Source organism: Triturus cristatus, chromosome 4_2 (genome assembly GCF_964204655.1).
Source record: "Triturus cristatus chromosome 4_2, aTriCri1.1, whole genome shotgun sequence".
NCBI lineage: Eukaryota > Metazoa > Chordata > Amphibia > Caudata > Salamandridae > Triturus > Triturus cristatus.
Genome location: NC_140586.1, coordinates 54,125,615 through 54,144,456, shown reverse-complemented (window position 1 = coordinate 54,144,456; position 18,842 = coordinate 54,125,615). Strand labels below are relative to the sequence as shown.

The 18,842-nt window shown below is 49.1% G+C and overlaps 1 protein-coding gene across 7 annotated transcripts in view; it reads right to left on the bottom strand.

The window, feature by feature from the left end:
- The window catches only part of RFX1 (regulatory factor X1), a 549,504-nt gene that overhangs the window by 451,070 nt on the left and 79,592 nt on the right, over positions 1 to 18,842 (bottom strand). For 4 of the 7 annotated variants that reach the window (XM_085600474.1, XM_085600477.1, XM_085600475.1 and 1 more), the window contains 2 exons: positions 18,569 to 18,640; positions 17,178 to 17,273 (listed from right to left, as the gene is read on the bottom strand). In XM_085600474.1, coding sequence (XP_085456600.1) covers positions 17,178 to 17,273; positions 18,569 to 18,640 — 168 coding nt within the window. The remainder of the gene's footprint in view (positions 1 to 17,177; positions 17,274 to 18,568; positions 18,641 to 18,842) is intronic. The other 3 variants (XM_085600480.1, XM_085600478.1, XM_085600479.1) reach the window with 1 other exon arrangement.

The window sequence follows — 18,842 nt, the reverse complement described above, 5'->3', positions numbered from 1 at the left end:
GTTTACAACTCTGTCTTTGCTCCAAGTTTGTCCGTTCTCCAAACGAACTACACTCTTACTTGTTCTTTCCACCCTTTGTGGAGCTCCAAATTTGCTCGTTCCAGGTTGCACCCTACCAGGGTTTCACCTCCACTTCCCTTGCTCCATGTTTTACATCATACCATGACTTGTACTTCTGTTGATGAGATTCTACCCGTTCCTCAGCACGATCTAAGTCAGGCACAACACTTCTTCCCCCACCCAACCACCTCGAGTTCATTTTGGTGCTGGGCTCCCTTCCTCTAAGAAACACAAACGGAGATAGCCCTGTAACCCCATTGGGCGTGGTGTGATATGCCCACATGGATTCTCTCAATGCTTCCTCCACATTCAACCCATTAGCTATGGCTAGTTGTATGTGTTCCTTGATCATGCGATTTGCCCTTTCCACCAATCCATTGGCCTTTGGGCAATAGAGAGCAGTCCTCTCATGTTTTATATTGTGTTCCTGCAAAAACGCTCTCATAGTCTCAGAGACGAACTGCACTCCATTGTCCGTTACCAAAGTGGCTGGGATCCCTTCATACACAAAAACGTTTTTAAGAAATGCAATAAGATTGCTGGTTGTGGTGGACGCTCTGAACTTAAAATTCACCCAGTGGGAAGTGTAATCCACCAACACAAACAAGAATCTCTTCTGTGGCCCAAGGATGTCCATGGGACCCACTATGTCCATGGCCAGCTTGGTCCACGGAATCATCGGCACATTGACTGGGGCCAAAGGAGCCCTGTGAATGATTTTGCTCTTGTCGCTTCTCGCACAGCTGACACATTCCTTTACTGAGTGTTCCACCATCGAATCCATTCTGGGGAACCAAAAACAGCTTCTCACTTTGTTTTTTGTTAGGCTCCTGCCCAAATGCCCTTCATGGGCCAGGTCTATGATCCTTTCCCTCAACCCTTCCGGTGGACCAATTCTCTCCCCCCTGTGTAAGCGACCCGCTATAATCGAGAGTTCAAATCTGACTTCCCAGTAGTCTCTGATTTTGTCGGGAACCTCTGAAATCTTCTCCGGCCACCCCTTGACAATGAGCTCTTTCAACATGTCCATTGTCTTATCTTCCTTCATGCTCTTTTCCCATTCCACATCTGTCAACGAGGGTAAATGTACCGCGCAAATGGGCACATCGAGTACCTCCTCACTCAGTTTTCCTTTGAGCGGTAACCTTGACAAGTAATCTGCAATCACATTTTCAGGTCCCGGTAGGTACTCAACTTTGAAACAAAAGTTCTCCAAACCCAGCACCCACTTACTTATTCTTGGGGACATGTTCTGCGCCTGCTTCGGCGAAAACATGAAGGTAAGAGGCTTGTGGTCCGTGTGTATGGTAAACTTGGTTCCCCACAAAAATAATTTAAAATGGTGTACCGCCCAAAAACACGCCAATGCCTCCCTCTCGATGACTGAGTAATTGCGTTCTGCCTCGCTCAAGGTGCGTGATGCAAACGCTATTACTCTCTCCTCGCCTTCACCTTTTTGGGACAACATGGCCCCCAATCCCTTGCTTGAGGCATCCGTAGTTAAAATGGTTCTCTTTTTGGGATCGAAAGAACCCAGTGCTGGTGACTCCAGTATGCGCTTCTTTATCATCTCAACCATGCCACTGTGTTCTTCCTCCCACACAAATGCAGTATTCTTCTTTAGAAGCTCACGTAAACCCACACACAATTCTGCAAAATTTCTGACAAATTTAGACATATACTCCACTAAACCCAAAAATGACTTAAGCTCCTCCTTGTTCGTTGGGTGTGGGGCATCCCTTACGGCCTGGACTAAACTGTGCTTGGGTCTGAACCCATCTTTGGTGATGGTGTGCCCTAAATAGTCCACTGACGTTAACTTTATTCTACACTTGTCCAGCTGTACCGTCAACCCTGCATCAGATAGTCTGCGACACACTGTATGGAGGGTGGTATCGTGTGCTTCCTCCGTTTCCCCATACATCAGGATGTCATCTTGGAAGCAGAGTGTGTTCTTGACTCCTTTTAATACCTGCTGCATTATTATTTCTGAAATACCGAGGCTGCTGAGGCGAGACCGAAAGGCATTCTTACAAACATAAACGCCCCAAAAGGCGAGGTGAACGCTGTCAGCGGTCTCGACTCGGGATGCAGTTCCACTTGGTGGTACGCTCTGGACAGATCAATTACTGAAAAATAACATGCCTTACCCATGGTGCTCATCATATCATTGATGTTGGGGAGAGGAAACCTCTCCACCCAAATATTCTCATTTAAAGAGCGTAGGTCCACACACAAGCGGATGCCCCTCCCATTGCCCTTAGATGCCAAAACTAAGGGCGCAAGCCACTCCGTGGCCTCAATAGGTTGTATGACCCCTATTTCACATAGTTTATCAAGTTCTTCCTTGAGCGTCTCCCTCAGGTGGAAAGGTACTGACCGTGCTTTGTGAACCACAGGTTTTGCTCCAGATCTGATTTTAATTTTGTGCTGGAAATCACGTAATTTACCCAACTCCTCATTGAAGAGCTTGGGGAACATCATCTGTAAACCCTCCTCTTTGCCAACTCTGTCGATCATGATCACCTGATTTTCTCTGCTGGGATCTAGTATAATGCCTAATTCCCTTTGGTGTTGCCACCCCAGGAGATTGGCCCCACGTTCTACAATGTATACATTACCCTTTGTGGTCCTCCCATTAAAATCTATGTGGCTGTTCAACATGCCTACTAGGGGAATCGGATCTCTCGTGTACCCTTCAGGTCAGGAGTTTCTAATACTTCTCTAGATCCGCCCAGTGATTCCACAAAATCTTGTACATTTATTAACGTGAAAGGGGAACAGGAATCTGCAAACACCTCCAGTGGTTTGTTATCAAACAGTACAATACATTTGGGGTAGTTCTGTTTGGCCCCCACAGCCATGCTCCTCACCTGGAAAATGTACTTGGCATGAGATTCCTCCCCACTACTCACCACACTCACAGTGTTACTCAGGGGTGGGGGAATCATATCGCCCGACGCCCGAAACATGTTGATTTTTATGTTGGCCAAGAAGATTTAATATCTACTTTGTCCGACGGACAACTAGACATTAAATTACTAAAAATATACGAGCTGCGTGCACTCTCGGGTACTTGCGGCGATTAGACATGCTGACAGCCTAAGAACATTGGAGGCTTCTGATTGGCTAAAAGTCCATGACTGGGCTCTAGCCAGTGATTGGCTGGAAGTCTTTAGCCCAGCAAAACATCACGGTTTCTTTAGTGGGAAAAGCGCGGGTTAAACACTGGTGCAGCCCACCCACTCTCTGAACCAAGCTGCCGAACATGCAAAGAGTGGGGCGAGGCAGGAAATGCTTTCTCTGCTGCCTGGTACAAGCGTCGTGGGACAGGGCATCCGTGTAGTCTCTCTCTCGTCTTTATGGAATTGTCAGTGGCAGGTGTCTCTGACAGGTGAGTCGGACCCTGAATAATGAATATGCTACTTACCAGTATGCATCTGTTCTTGGCATGTAGGGCTGCTGACATTCATATCTGTGCATAGATCGCCGCCTAGTGTTGGGTCCGGATGTTTGCACGTTGTTGTCCTGGAAGAGTCTTCGAAGTATCCTTGGATAGGTGACTCCTCCCATGGACTACAGTGCGCATGGGCATCCTCTCCATCCTCAGATTGTTTTTCGCCATTGTGGCAGTGATGGAGTAGATACAGAAAGTGATGACCATGCTTGCAATAATTCTGAGAGCTGCAGCTGCGACAGGCGCCGGGGAGGAGGGAGGGCGATATGAATGTCAGCAGCCCTACATGCCAAGAACAGATGCATACTGGTAAGTAGCATATTCAGTTCGAGGCATGTGGGCTGCTGAATTCATATCTGTGCATAGAATACATAGCAGTGCCCTCTATTGGCGGCGGCTACCCGTGCCAGCTGCAGCGGTCTGAAAAAGTGTTTTGAGAACAGCCTGTCCTACAGCTGCCTGCTGTTTTGACTGCACATCTACGCAATAGTGTTTTGTAAATGTGTGTGTAGTGGACCATGTGGCTGCTCTGCATATATCATGCAGGGGAATATTTCCTAGGAAGGCCATGGAAGCCCCCAACTTGCGTGTTGAGTGGGCTCGTGGTGGAATAGTTAATGTGCGTTTTGCCTTTTGATAACAGATTTGAATACACTTAACTATCCATCTGGCTATCCCTGCTTTGGAGATGGCGTTACCTTTGTGGTGTGGGGCAAAGGCAACGAATAGTTGTTTTGTCTTCCTGAAGGGTTTAGTCCTGTCGATGTAGTACATGAGGGCCCTCCGTACATCTAGTGTATGTAATGCCCGCTCTGCAACAGTTTGTGGGTTTTGGAAGAAAACGGGCAGTTCAATAGTCTGGTTCATGTGGAACTGCGATATTACTTTGGGCATGAATTTGGGGTTGGTACGTAGTACGACCCTGTTGGCGTGAACCTGAATAAATGGCTCTTGAACGGTTAGTGCCTGGAGTTCACTAACTCTTCTTAGGGAAGTGATCGCTACCAGGAAGGCTACTTTCCAGGTAAGGAATTGAATCTCGCATGAGTGTAGAGGTTCAAAGGGTGGACCCATCAGGCGTGTGAGGACCAAGTTGAGGTTCCACATTGGAGCCGGTGGGTGACTAGGTGGAATGACTCGTTTGAGTCCTTCCAAGAATGCTTTGATGGCAGGCACTCTGAATAGAGAGAGGTGCTGCCTGGTTTGCAGATAGGCTGATATTGCGGTCAAATGGACACGTATAGAGGTGTACGCCAGATTGCATCGGTGTAGGTGTAAGAGGTAACATATGATGTCGTGGATGGATGCGTCCAGCGGGTTAATGTCATTATTACCGCAATAAATGACGAACCTTTTCCATTTGGCTGCATAGCAAGCTCTTGTAGTGGGTCTCCTGGCCTCCTTGATGATGTCCATGCAGTCAGGTGGCAGATTGAGATAGCCAAACTCTAGGACTTCAGGAGCCAGATCGCCAGGTTCAGCTGTTGCGGATCTGGGTGCTGAACCTCTCCATGGTTCTGCGTCAAATGCGCGGGTTTGATCCGCAGCCTTTGATGCGGTACCACGGAAAGTTCGAGGAAGGTGGTGTACCACGGCTGGCGTGCCCACGTGGGAGCAACTAGGACGAGTGTCAGGGAGTGTTGTCGGAGTTTGCGAGCCACCAGCGGTATCAACGGTGCTGGGGGAAAAGCGTACGCAAATCTGCCGGACCAGTTCATCCATATCGCATTGCCCTGCGACTGCGGATGTGGGAATCTGGCGGCGAAGCTTTGGCATTTTGCGTTTTCGCTTGTCGCGAATAGGTCTATCTCTGGGTGACCCCACTGCTGGAAGTACGGTTGGAGTACTGATGGGTGTAACTCCCACTCGTGCATCTGGTGGCTGTGTCTGCTGAGCAGATCCGCCATCTGGTTGTCCTTGCCGGGGAGGTGTTCTGCCATGAGGAACATGTTCCTCTGAATGGCCCACTTCCACATGCTCTGAGCCAGATGAGACAACTGTGGAGAGTGTGTCCCTCCCTGTTTCTGTATGTAGTACATTGCGGTCATGTTGTCCGTCCGGATCAACACGACCTTGTTGCACAGATGTACTTTGAAAGCCTTCATGGCCAGGAAGATTGCCATCAGTTCCAGAAGGTTGATGTGCATCTTCTTCTGTTGTGTCGTCCATAGTCCCTGCACTGTGTAGTGTAGTACATGAGCTCCCCATCCCTGGAGAGACGCGTCCGCTGTCAGTACTATTTGTGGAACAGGCTCTTGGAACGGTCGCCCCTTGCAAAGGTTTTGTGGATTCCACCAATGCAGAGAGTTGTATGCCCGACCGCTCACCAACACTAGGTCTTTCAACTGTCCTTGAGCCTGATTCCACTGACGTGCTAGGCACTCCCGAAGTGGGCGCATATGTAATCTCGCGTGCGGGACTATGAAGATGCAGGAGGCCATCATGCCTATCAACTGCATAAACACTCGCGCTGGAAGCGAGTGATTGTGTTTGAACTTGGAGATCAGCAGTTGTATGCTGTTGATCCTCACTAAACTTGGCTGAGCTGAGGCCGCCAGAGTGTCTATAGTCGCGCCCAGGTACTGTTGTACGTGTGCGGGCTGGAGATGGGACTTTGGGTAATTTAGTGAGAATCCCAGACTGTGAAGAAGGTGAATGGTGCGGGACATATGGCTTGCACATTGCTGGGCCGACTTCGCTTGAACGAGCCAGTCGTCTAGGTAGGGGTAGACGTGTATATGCTGCCTCCGTAAGTGTGCTGCCACCGTAGCTAGGCACTTCGTGAAAACCCTGGGCGCTGTTGTCACGCCGAAGGGAAGGACTTTGAACTGATAGTGCTGCCCCTGAACAGTAAACCTGAGGTATTTTTTGTGTGAGGGGTGGATGGGTATGTGGAAGTACGCATCCTTGAGGTCCAGTGATGCTAGGAAGTCTCCCTGCTTGAGAAGCGGAAGGACTTGCTGTAGAGTGAGCATGTGAAAGTGCTCTGAAAGAATGTACTGGTTCAGGGGTCTCAGGTCTAATATAGGCCTGAGCGACCCGTCCTTTTTTGGAATTAAGAAGTAGAGGGAGTAAACCCCCGTGCCCTGCTCGTGGATGGGTACGAGCTCGATAGCGCCTTTTAGAAGCATACTTTCTACCTCTTGCTGTAAGAGCGTTAAGTGCTCTGAGGACATAGGACGGTTTCTTGGTGGTATTGTGGGTGGAGTGGAAGTTAACTCCAGACAGTAACCGTGTTTTATAATATCTTTGACCCACCTGTCCGTGGTGATGGAGTTCCACGTGGACAGGAACCGTTGTAGCCTTCCCCCGACAGGTGTTATGTGGTCGGGAGGAAGGGAGAGGGCGTCACTGCTTGTTCTTGGGGGAGGACCTGGTGTTGCCGTAGCCACGTCCTCTGCCCTTGGTACTGGAGCCACGATAGCCACCTCGGGTGTTCTTATCGTAGGTGGTCTGCGTATTACCCTTGTTATATGTTTGTTGTGACCCCTGTCCTCTACCTGCCCCCTTGTTTCCGGGGCGACGAAAGGAGCCGCTCCGAAAGGACTGAGTTTGTAGGGCGCCCATGGACTTTGCAGTGTCCGTGTCCTTTTTTATCTTCTCGAGGGTGGTGTCAACCTCAGGTCCGAACAAAAAGTCGGGGTTGACGGGCTGATTAAGTATATTGTTTTGTACCTCAGGCTTGAATCCTGAGATACGTAGCCAGGCGTGACGTCGTAGGATGACGCTAGTGTTGATGGCCCTGGCAGCCGTGTCTGCAGCGTCTAGTGCACATTTAATGGCAGCATTTGTGAGTAGCTGTCCCTCTCTGATAAGGATTTCTGCACCTTCTTTGTAGGGGTCAGGGAGGTGCTGAAGAAGTTGCTCCAGTGTGTCATAGTGCGCTCTATCGTAGCGAGCGAGGAGCGCTTGAGTGTTAGCTATGCGCCATATGTTTGCAGCTTGTGCGGCAACTCGCTTGCCGGAGGTCTCTAGCACCTTGGACTCTTTGTCCGGGGGAGGAGCGTCACCCGTTGTCTGCGAGTGTGCCCTCTTGCGGGCATTCGCCACAACGATGGAGTCGAGTGGTAATTGGCCTCTGATGTAAGTAGGATCCCCAGGTGCTGATCTGTATTTTTTATCGATCCTGGGGTTTATCACTCGTGCCCTGGTGGGTTCCTTGAAAATGTCAGTGGCTGGCTTGAGGACCCCCTTCAACATTGGCAGAGTCTTTACATGTCTTTCTGAGGATGCAAAGGTGTCCATTAGAAAGTCATCTTCGATGATATCAGAGTGAAGCTGTACATCATGGTTGTTTGCCGCACGTTCAATCAGAGCGTTGAACGCCGCAGTATCCTCTGTGGGTGATGTTTTTGGCCCATATAGTTGTGTGTCCTGTGCATCAAGAGGTGCACTGGGGTCTGCAGGGTCGCCCCAAGTTTGGTCAGGGTCCTGCTGGTCATCAGGGTCCGTGTCCACATGGTAGGGGACTTGTTCATCCAAGTAGTCCCCCAACGCATCCGTGTCGGAGCGTGTGGGGGAGGCCCGGTGTGGATCCTGGTAGGGTGAATAGAAGGGTTCATACAGGAGAGGTTCTGAGTCCACAGGCAGCTTCCTCTTTAGCGGGATCCTGAAAGGCTCCAATGGCGGTTCCGAAGTTATCCTTCGGCCGTGGAGAATCATCCTGCCAGTGTCGGCGTCGATGACGTGTGACGGAGACGGCTCGACAGGTGTAACCGCAGTTTTGGTGACCTGTGTCCTGAGTTGAAACGCCTTCGGGATTGTGGGTGGAGGCAAGCCGAAGGTAATGCTGGTCGGCACCGACGAAACCGCCGGAGCCGAACCGGAACCCGACGGGTCCTGGAGGGCGTCCTTGGATCTGCAGCCTGGCATCGCGCCAGGCCGTACTCGGGGCGCCTTAGAGGTCGTGGCCCCCGCCAGGGTCGTCGAGGCGGCTGCAGATATCTTCTGCGCCCGTGGCGCATCGAGTCGAGGTGCGGAGATCACCGTCGACGTCTTCGACACGTGAGGTTTTGGTGTCGTCGAGGGAGTGCTGCGAGGCGTAGCAGGCGGGACGGCCCTCGGTGTCGGTGGCGTCGACGCCGGTAACCGGGCAGGTTTGTCGGCGCCGATGACCTTCTTCCGTTTGTCGACTCCCATGTCGCCCGTCTCGAGTTCGGCACCGAAGTCTCTCTTGGTGCGGTCGGTGCCGACCCGGTGCGCTGGCGTCGAAGGTGTTGAAGGCCTCGATCCGACTAGCGCCACTTTCAGTTTCGGTTTCGTAGGAACCTGAGCAGCTTTCGGTTTCGGTTTCGTGGAAGGGAAACCAGCTGGCTTAAGCGGTAATGGCTGCCGCTGAACGTCCGAGGCCGGGCCCGAGGGCGGGGCCGAAGGACTGCGTGATAGGTCTCGGGTAAGGCCCGAAGGCGATCCCTCGACCGGAGCCATAGTCTGTGGCGCTGGTGAAATTTCGGTCTGAACAGGTAGGCCTTGTTCATCATCGGAGCTACTCTCTTCGGCTCCTAAGGCCTCCTCGTCGTCTCCTACCTCGGTGTCGTCTTCACCTCTGTGGAAGAGTGACTCGTCGGCCTCGTCCGATCCGGGTTCGTGTTCGTGTTCGGAAACGGGACTGGAGGGTAAGACTTCTACTTCTTCGACGTCGTCAGCCTCGTCGAAGATGTCAGCTGGGGCCGGTGCCGCGTGCTGCGCTTCGAGCCTCGCCGCTCGACGATTCCGCAGAGTCTTCTTTGAACGGAACCGGGCACAGGCCATACATGTCGATTCGTCGTGGTCCGGCGAAAGGCATTTGTTGCACACCGGATGGACGTCGATGTGTGGGTACTTCGCATTGCATACCGGACACCTTTTGAATGGCGTCCTGGATTCCATCGTCGAAGTAGAGTCGATGGACAGGCAAATGCGAACAAAGTCGGTGCTGAAAGTTAGTAAACTAACAAAAAGTATCGAAACCCGATCGATAAACAGTACCGACGCGAACTAAAGGCCTTGTGGCCTCGACAAAAGTTTTTCCTAACTTGAGCTAAGATAGCACATCCGAACCCAATGGCGGAAAAAAACAATCTGAGGATGGAGAGGATGCCCATGCGCACTGTAGTCCATGGGAGGAGTCACCTATCCAAGGATACTTCGAAGACTCTTCCAGGACAACAACGTGCAAACATCCGGACCCAACACTAGGCGGCGATCTATGCACAGATATGAATTCAGCAGCCCACATGCCTCGAACACCCATTAATTATCTGCAGAAAACCGCACCATTTACTAAGAAATGTACGGAAACTGTGATGCTGCATGCTACGGGCCGGGATCAATGACCATGGGAGCGGGGGTTAAAAGGTAATTTACAGCAAGGGTATGAATTTATCACGCATAACCACATTATGTTAGTTAGTGCTGGGCAACTATTTTCCCTTTGCTGAAAAACCACACTCCGGTGACAGTGATCGATGGATTCAGTAGTCACAGGAGCCCATCAGCTTGGATGTACTCTAGACTGGAGTACATCTAGAGTAGCAGGAGAGCTCTAGATGTACTAGAGCAGCTGGAGAGCTCTAGACTGGGTCATATTTAGTCCCAACTGTGGCCTCGCATCTTCCATGTTGAGACAGAAACCTTGTATTCTGTTTACTATGGCTGTGGTTATGTCACGCGAATATGGCGTCTTTACACATGCCCCTATATGAGCAGGGCACTCTTCTATGTAAATTGACACTATTTATGCAGCTCACCTCTTGATAACTAATGATCGTGATATATTGGGCACTAAAATAATTGAACACTGCCCCCTGTCATTTCCAAGGATGCATTAGTGACAGTCTGTGAGTCTTTTACTGTAAACACAGGGTATTCTAATCCCTGCAGGAGATATACCTATGCACAACATTTACAGTACTGCAAGTCATTTTGTTTAGGTTTATTAAGGAAAACCTCAATAAAAAGACAAATGAAACGTTCTTTTATTTAAGTTTATGCCTTAGCTGTTCAAAGTGTGCTAACACGCTATTCTACATCTTCAGCATCGCAATCTCAATCACTTCAAGTTCATATTGTCAAAGACAGATATTCTCGCACATAAAGCAAACTTGGACACAGTATCACCTCTTCACCATCTGGACACAGGGGCTTGAACCAGAGCTATCAAATGAAGTGAGAAACATGATGGGGACTATGGCCTCGACCCACTGCTAAGGTAAACTAAGTGACTAAGGCATGTTTTACTCAATGTGAACTCAATTCCACATTTTTCTACATCTGGGGTTTCCTCACAGGGAGATGGCCACCATCTCTTTGGGTCAGTCACACCTACATTATGCCAAGAGTTTATTTACTGGTGCCCAATGCTATTTTTCCTCCCCAACTTTGAGCTAATTATGAATGCAGGCATCAGACAATATCAACACCCATGTATGCATAATCCTATCCCTCACATTCTTCAAGAATGACACTGGCTGCAAGAAACAGCTAATTCATGGCTCTCTGCCTCGCACACGAGACCATCCATTACACAGGACCGATCTTTCTTCAACTCAAACGTCACACCTACTGCTAAAGAATGTGTCTCTGGTACAGACTGGCTCTGCGAGTCACACTCTGGAAAATCTCCCAGTCAAGAATACGGATACTTCAAAAACACCCAGAATTTCAGACAGCGGTAAAGAATTGGCACCTCCCAAACACACACGCCTTTCCCAGCAAAGGTCCAACAAAAGAATTGAAAAACATTACTTACCTGTAACTTAGTGTGCACCTTATAGATGTTACAAATCACCATGCTGTTCCTTTCGTGCTGAGCTTAGACCACTGGAAGGTGTCCTTCGTTGTTGTGCAAATTTTGGTTTCAAGCTTGTGACAAGACGTATGATCAGCATGATCAAATACCCTGCAACCAAAAATGCACCATTCTCTATCACATCATGCCTAAATACAACTGCAAGCTTGCCACAACAAAACTGGAGCACTTTCAAAACCCCCTTGCAACATCCAAAACAGATATTTTTAACCCACTGTCTACAAAATACATGCTTTAAAGGACATGTTGGCATGCTATAAATCAACTTAATAAATCTACCATTCATGCAAAGCTAACGAGGTGGTAACTTCTCAGAAAATCCAGAGTCCCCTTCAGGCCCTTGACAGGAGCACGCAGTGCTGTAGAAATGCAACAACGTGTAATACAAAATAAAAATATAGTGAATGTTTCTCTGTCCGCTCTTATAATTATGTCGGGAGTTGGTGGGACAAGTGGATTTTTCAGGACATGTAGATCTTAGTAGCATTTTGTCCCTTGGCCAAGTAGATTATTTTAAAAATTCCACACCCCTGGTTACTTATCCCCTCTCTGCACACCCTTGCTAGATGTCCCCTCCTATTGCATTTTTTGCACATGACACTTCTGGCTGTACACACTGGGTTATTGGCAAGATGGTTACTGCTGCCACACCTATAGCATTTTAAATTACTAACTTTATGGGTTTGAGCCTCCTTCGTGCCCCATTTATCTGACACTTTTAACAACTCTTTACTCTGCTCGTCCACCTGTACAGACGCTACTACATCCTCTCTAACATTCATTTCTTTTACGCATTTCGCAGTATGTTCCACGGACTGAGCAATGGCCACGGCGTCTTTCAAGGTGGGATTCTTTGCCAACAGTTTCTCTTGGATCCTACTACTATTCGTGCACCTAACTAATTGGTCACGTATGAGTGAGTCATTCAGCTCCCCAAACTCACACAACTGCGTTAGCCCCCTTAAAGCTGCAATGTAATTAGAGATAGATTCACACTTCCCTTGAACTCTGCTGAAAAATGTGTGTCTCTCCAACACCACGTTGACCTTATCCCCAAAATGTGACTCCAGTTTCATCAATGTCACATCAAAAACATCAATGTCATCCTCCTCCTCCAACTCTGGTTCAGGAAGAGTCTCATAAACCTTGCGACCATGCACGCCTAAATTATGCAGAAGAATGTGCTGTTTCCTCAATGCTGAAAACCTTTCACCTCCCATGGCAATCAGGTAGGATTTGAACAGTTTTGCCCAATCTTTCCAGTGGATCTCTGGGTCCCCACAGTCATTCAAAAAGGACGGGGGTTGGCTCATGCCTGGCGTGCCCATGGGGACTGACTAAAAACCTCTTACACCGACAGCAGAAACCGCAGGACATGAAACGCCTTATGGAAGGACGTTAGTGACACTTAAAGTTCCTTGAAGGGCTTTATGGTGGGTACCACCTTGCACACTTAGCTCCCCCTCACGAGACTAGTATGACAGTCAGCGAGGAAACTGCCCAGTTGGTGTGCTTCACGGGTTCAAAAATGGGTGGCACTAGTATACCAGTCACCTCCTTGCGACACTGCCTGGAGCTTTTTTCACCCCCCCCCCCCCCCACGCAGTTCAAATAATTTCGCTGGACTCACCACAGTCACGATGTAAGAGGCGCCCGATACCGCTCCTGACTGGCCTTAGCGTAGTTACCACAATGCACGGTGATTCCCCTTCCCTGGGTTACAGGACGCGAAAGTCCTCCCACAACACTGCCAGAAGAACGAAATGGAAGAGCCCTGAATAGACTCACCAGGCTCACACGAAAATCTCCAGGGAATCGACACCGGCTCGCAGGCGGCTGACGCGCCGGACAAGCTGACTGAACTTCCTGGGCTGTGCGGTCCTCAGAGGCTGGAGCGCCGGTTCCTCGGAGAGGAACTGCTTCACCGGACGTCCGCTCGTAGAAGAACCTTGCACTGCGGCTGATTGGGGTGCGCGCTTCCCACACAAATCCGCTAGTACACAATCTCTGCCTGAGATATCTTCCGCCACAGACTGGAGCTGCACTCGCTTCACTGCCTCACAGGAACGCCTGGAAGTTGATCGTCACCCCGGGGTGTGGAACCTGAAGCACAGACAGCCCTTGCTGTCTCACCACTGTACTTGTATCTGTGACGCAACGCAGGGACCTGGGTGATATTCCTCGTTGTCCACGCCGCTGTAAGCTTTACTGCGGGTCACAAAACGAGACGCCTCCTTCCTCCTCACCACTGCTACACCCGTAATTCACCTGGCATGCTCTCAGAGTACCGTAGAGTACTGGCACCCCACAGCGATGCACACGGGGTACCCAGTTGACCAAATGGACCGACGAGCCACGCACTCCTTGGACTGCAGGAAATCTAGGGTCTCTTGATGACCACCAGACAATGCTCTTCAGAGGCGCTGCCCTCACAAAAGGTGCCCCAGCACTCGAGAGGTACTGATCCTTCTGCTGCTTCGAGAGAATAAACAGAGGGGAGATGGTCAGCTGCCCCCTTCGCAGTTCGTCGCCAGTGTTATATTGGAGAATACGCTACACACACAGGTAAGTTGATGCAGCCTTTATTCACTGACCATCCGCTCTCACAACAATGAAAGACTTCACCTGAACATTCCAAGGTGAGCTACCTAGGGTCATACCATATACTAGAAGGGGAGGGGGGGGGGGGGGTTTGGAACATACCAACTCACTATAAGTATTTCAAGATTATAACACTCTTGTTTGAGAAGAGTCAGGTGTTCTGATGACACTGGACGCTGTTTGGGAGGAATGTTGGGAGGGGTAGAAGTGAGTTCCAGGCAATAACCATACTGGATAATTTGTCTTACCCACTTGTCTGTTTTGATGGAATTCCAGACAAGAAGGAACTGTGAGAGACGTCCCCCGACAGGAGTGGGATGATCGGGGGAAGCGCAGGGAAGTCACTGTTTGGTATTAGGGGAGCTGCGGTGTTATTACCCCTGCCTCTGCCCCTGTTGTTGTTCCCCCTGTAGCCTCCTCTAGAGTACCCTCTGGAAAAGGATCCCTGGTTGGGACTTTTGTAGGATGAGGACGGGTGTTCCGGAGTATTTGTTTTTGAGCCTGCTCTATAGAAGGAACGTCGAAAGGAGCCTCTTGTAGAGGGTGACTGCAGAGCTCCCATAGACTTGGCAGTCTCTGTGTCCTTTTTTTAAATCTTTTCCAAAGATGTGTCAACTGCAGGGCCAAAGAGGTGCTCATGGTCAAAAGGCTGATTAAGGATACTGTTTTGCACTTCTTGTTTAAAGCCAGATATCCTGACCCAGGCATGTCTGAGTAGTAAAACACTTGTATTTACTGCGATGGGACGCAGTGTCTGCTGCGTCGAGCGCCCATTTGATGGATGTGTTAGCGATTAATTTGCCTTCCTGTATAAGGTCATTGGCTTTGTCTTTATATTGTTGAGGTAGGTGTTGAATGAGCTTTTTCAGCTCCTCATAATGAGCCCTGTCATACCTCGCCAGGAGGGCTTGTGTGTTGGTTATTTTCCATTAGTTTGCAGCTTGAGACACCATACGTTTGCCTGATGCGTCTAATAATTTAGATTCTTAGTCAGGAGGTGGTGTGTCGCCTGACCCCTGACAATTTGCACTTTTATGTGCATTTGCTACGACCAGGGAATCTAAAGGAAGTTGACCCTTGATGTATATAGGGTCAGTGGGAGCTGCCTTGTATTTCTTATCTATTCTGGGGTTAAGAACCCTAGCTCTAACCGGGTCTTTGAACACCTCAGGAGTGTGTCTAAGAAGACCTTTAAGCATTGGCAAGACATGAGAAGATCTTTGTAGCTGGTCAAAGGTTTCTAGAAGAAAATCCTCTTCTATGGGGTCTGAGTGTAGTTTAACTCCATGGTATGTTACGGCCCTATTTATTAGTTGGGCAAAGTCCACATTGTCATCTGGTAGAGATGGCTTTGAGGGGTGGAAATCCGGATCATTATGTAGATCAGGATCGGTATTATAGCCATGCCATGGGTGTGGATCTTGTGGTGGATTACCAAGATCCTCAATGTCTACTGGTATTATATTTTCATCTTCTTGCCCATCCCCATGTGCATCGTCACTAACCTCTGGTTGTGGAGAATGTGCTGGAGAAATTAGTAGATTAGGGTAAATTGGTGGGGGGGGGGGGGAAGGTGGTGGTGAAGTATTAGTGGTCATGTGTATTTTCTTTAGAGGAACCGGTGCATGTGGTAAATGTTCTGGTTTCCTCTTTGTAGGTAGCGAAGTAACTATATGACCAGTCTTTGGATGGCTCCGAGACGTTCGGTGCGGATTGTTTCGGCTCCTTGTTTCGGAGGCTTAGTCATGAAAGGGTTCTCTTTAGATGGTTTCAACTCCGAGGTCTTCGGTGCCGAGGTCTAATCCGGCTGCTTCGGTGCCGAGGTCATATCCGGCTGCTTCGGTGCAGAGGGGTCTTTTGGCGGTTTCGGTGACAAATGTTTTCCAGTGCCGACGGAGGGGGCCTGGCATCTCGGGAGACTTAGCTTTTGGCACCGAAGATGGTTTTTCGGGACCGGGTGGCTGTCTCGAGTTGGAACCGTAAGGCTTTTGTTTTTCCTTCGGAGCCGGGCCCGGAGGCGGGGCGCTCAAAGTCTTTGTTCGGTGTGGACCTGAGCCCGGAGGTCTCAGTACTCACGTCCCATTGAGCCGGGGTGACGTCATCTTCGGCGTCGGTGTCGTCTTCGAAGACCGGGACCTGTTGTTACTGTTCTGGTTCAGGAAGGCTATCGGGACCTGGATGAAAGATGTCCAGAATGGAACATGTGCCTCGGGACATCTCGTGGCGTCGAGCCCGACGATCTCGGATGGTCTTCTTGGACTTGAAGGATAGACAAGCCTCACAGTCGTCCTCTCGATGTTCTGGAGAGCGGTACAGATTACAAACGGGATGGAGGTCCAAGTGTGGGAATTTAGCACCACACTGGGGACATTTCTTAAATGGAGTCCGTTCCATTGACGCGGGTAGGCACAGCGGCCCATGTCGTAGTTCGCAGGCGTCGAAGTTTTCGAACGTTGTGGTCGAGGGTGCACGTCGAAAGGAATGCGATCGAGACAATACCGTCGGTTAGCTGTGATTGTGCGTCGAAAGGGGGTTCGATAACGAAACACTGACCCGGAGCACAGCATGTCACATCCGAACCCGATGGCGGAAAAAAACAATCTAAGGATGGAGTCGATGCCTATGCGCAAAGGAGGAGTCACCAACCTCGTGACTACAAAGACTTCTTCGACAAAAACAACATGCAAACATCCAAGCCCAACAACAGATGGCGATCTATGCAAAAGTGTACAATCTGCAGCTCATATGCCTCGAACATGTAATTACTCGCATAGAGAGGTGTGGTTTTAGAAGATTTGCCACTGATGTATTTTGTGGAGGTGGAGAGCTCTTACAGGATCAGCTGCAGCTTTTTGGCAGGAAAAAGAGCGGATTTCCAGAGATGGTAAGCGTGATGGGAGGCCAAAGGAAATATGCCATTGGTCCTGTGCAATGACATGTGAAATAAGGAGAAGGATAGCTGAAACATAGGGGAGTCGGCTGAGAGTGTGCAAGTGGCAGACAGCAAGGAAGACTGAAAGCATGTGAAATACAGCTGCAGCCTAATCTCCATCCTATGTTCTTGTACTGCATTTGTTTTGCTATAACGAAGTGACTAGTGCAGGTAAATAACTGGAAACCTACTGTAATGCCTTATTGTGAGCCGGAGTAGTAGCAGATGAAGTAATAAGGATGCCCACCTTAAGAGCTAGAGTTCAGAAACAGGAAGATCAAACAGAAGGTTATGTTTGGGTGCCCACCAGAAGGACCAGAGAAACTGCTCTTACCCACCTCAGGAGGTGAATGGACCTGCTGCTGGATGGTGTGCACAGCCAGTGCAACCTGTGGTCCCTTTCCAGCTTGCGAGGTGCTCTGTACCACGAGTCGCTGAAAATGAGATAAGATACAGGAAGGCTGCGATTAAGGTATTTTATTTGTTCGTCTTTCACACAACTATAATTGTGACTGAGGAAAAAGACTTCCATGTCTACACCATCTATATAATTGTAAAGGAGGGCACCTGACAGTCAACTCCTACACCTAATCATTGGGTTGCTAAAGATGTGGACTATTACACCCAACCACATCTGCAACAAGAGGAACAAGACTGTCTCTCATACACTTGTGATTGAGGGAACAAGACTGCTGCTTCAACATCCAACCACATCCTTGAGTGAATAAGTAAGATGCTTAGTCCTAAACCCAGCTACATCTTAGCAATGGGGAACAGGGCTAGCTTTTCTACAAGTAACCACATCTGTAAAAAGACTCTTACCCACACACGTAACAAAGGGAATATGACTACACTCACACCAAACCATTTCTGAGACTGAAGTACCAAGATTAGTAAAACTCCAAATCTCCTAAACTAATTCATATCTGGACTGGAGAAAGAGTACTGCAACTCCACTAGCAATCCATCTTAAATCCTTGAAGATGCTCACTACCACTCTCATTCCTGCACACAGCCACATCTGTAATCACAAGTAAAACATATGACGTTTGCAATTGGCCAATGAAAGCCAGCCAACCCAAAGGGCTGTCCTTCTTGGCCAATGCAACACAGAGAGCCTCTGCTGCAGAGAAGGCATTTAACAACAGAAATATGTTCGCATTCATGGCCCCCTTCGCTGTCTATTGAATATGTGAAATGAAAGAGACTGCCGCCATGCACAGGGCATAAAACTTTCAGAGGCACTTCCTCCTCCTTCGAGGGGTACAGGAAACCCTTCATTCGCCACTAGATTTCAGACATTGAAAGTCCCTTGTGTTCACCAAAATATATACAACATTCAAGAGCACACTGCCCTTTCAAGCTATTAAACATTTAGAAGCTGACAGCTTAAAGATCCTGGCTGCCTCTAGTTTAAAAGTGTTGAGCAGGTCCAGCATGAACACCTATATCAATGTGTCTGGGGTCATGATTTTACAATCAGTCCATGACAAGATGTGCATATGGTAGTGTATAACACTAGACAGCAAGCATGCACAAAGAAAACATACATGCAGAGACCACACCAATAACAGAATGAGGATACAGTGCAAAGAGCTGTAGAGTGACTCTGCTTGCCGTGACTATGGGGAACAAAAGGTGAAACAGAGCACTCTCACTATACATAGGCTGATGTGATGAGACCCCCTCTGCTCCAGGACACAAAGGGGATACAGACTTGAAGGGATACCTGCACTCCAGCCAGCTGCAGAGAGGGGAGGGCAGTGGCCTTTGGCTGAATTCCAGCTTGGACAAGCAGTCTCTGTGCACCAAAACATTAAAACTGGCAGTTAGATGATCAGGAAAATAACAGAATAAAGCCAAGGAAGCCAGCTACAACAGTACACACGCATCAGCCTTCACAGAACTGTCTTCAGTAAGTTAGCAAAATCCAGAGGCTGGTAGCGGCTCTCAGCCTTTCATTGGACAAGAGAATTGTAGGTGGTTCCAAGGGTGCAACTACC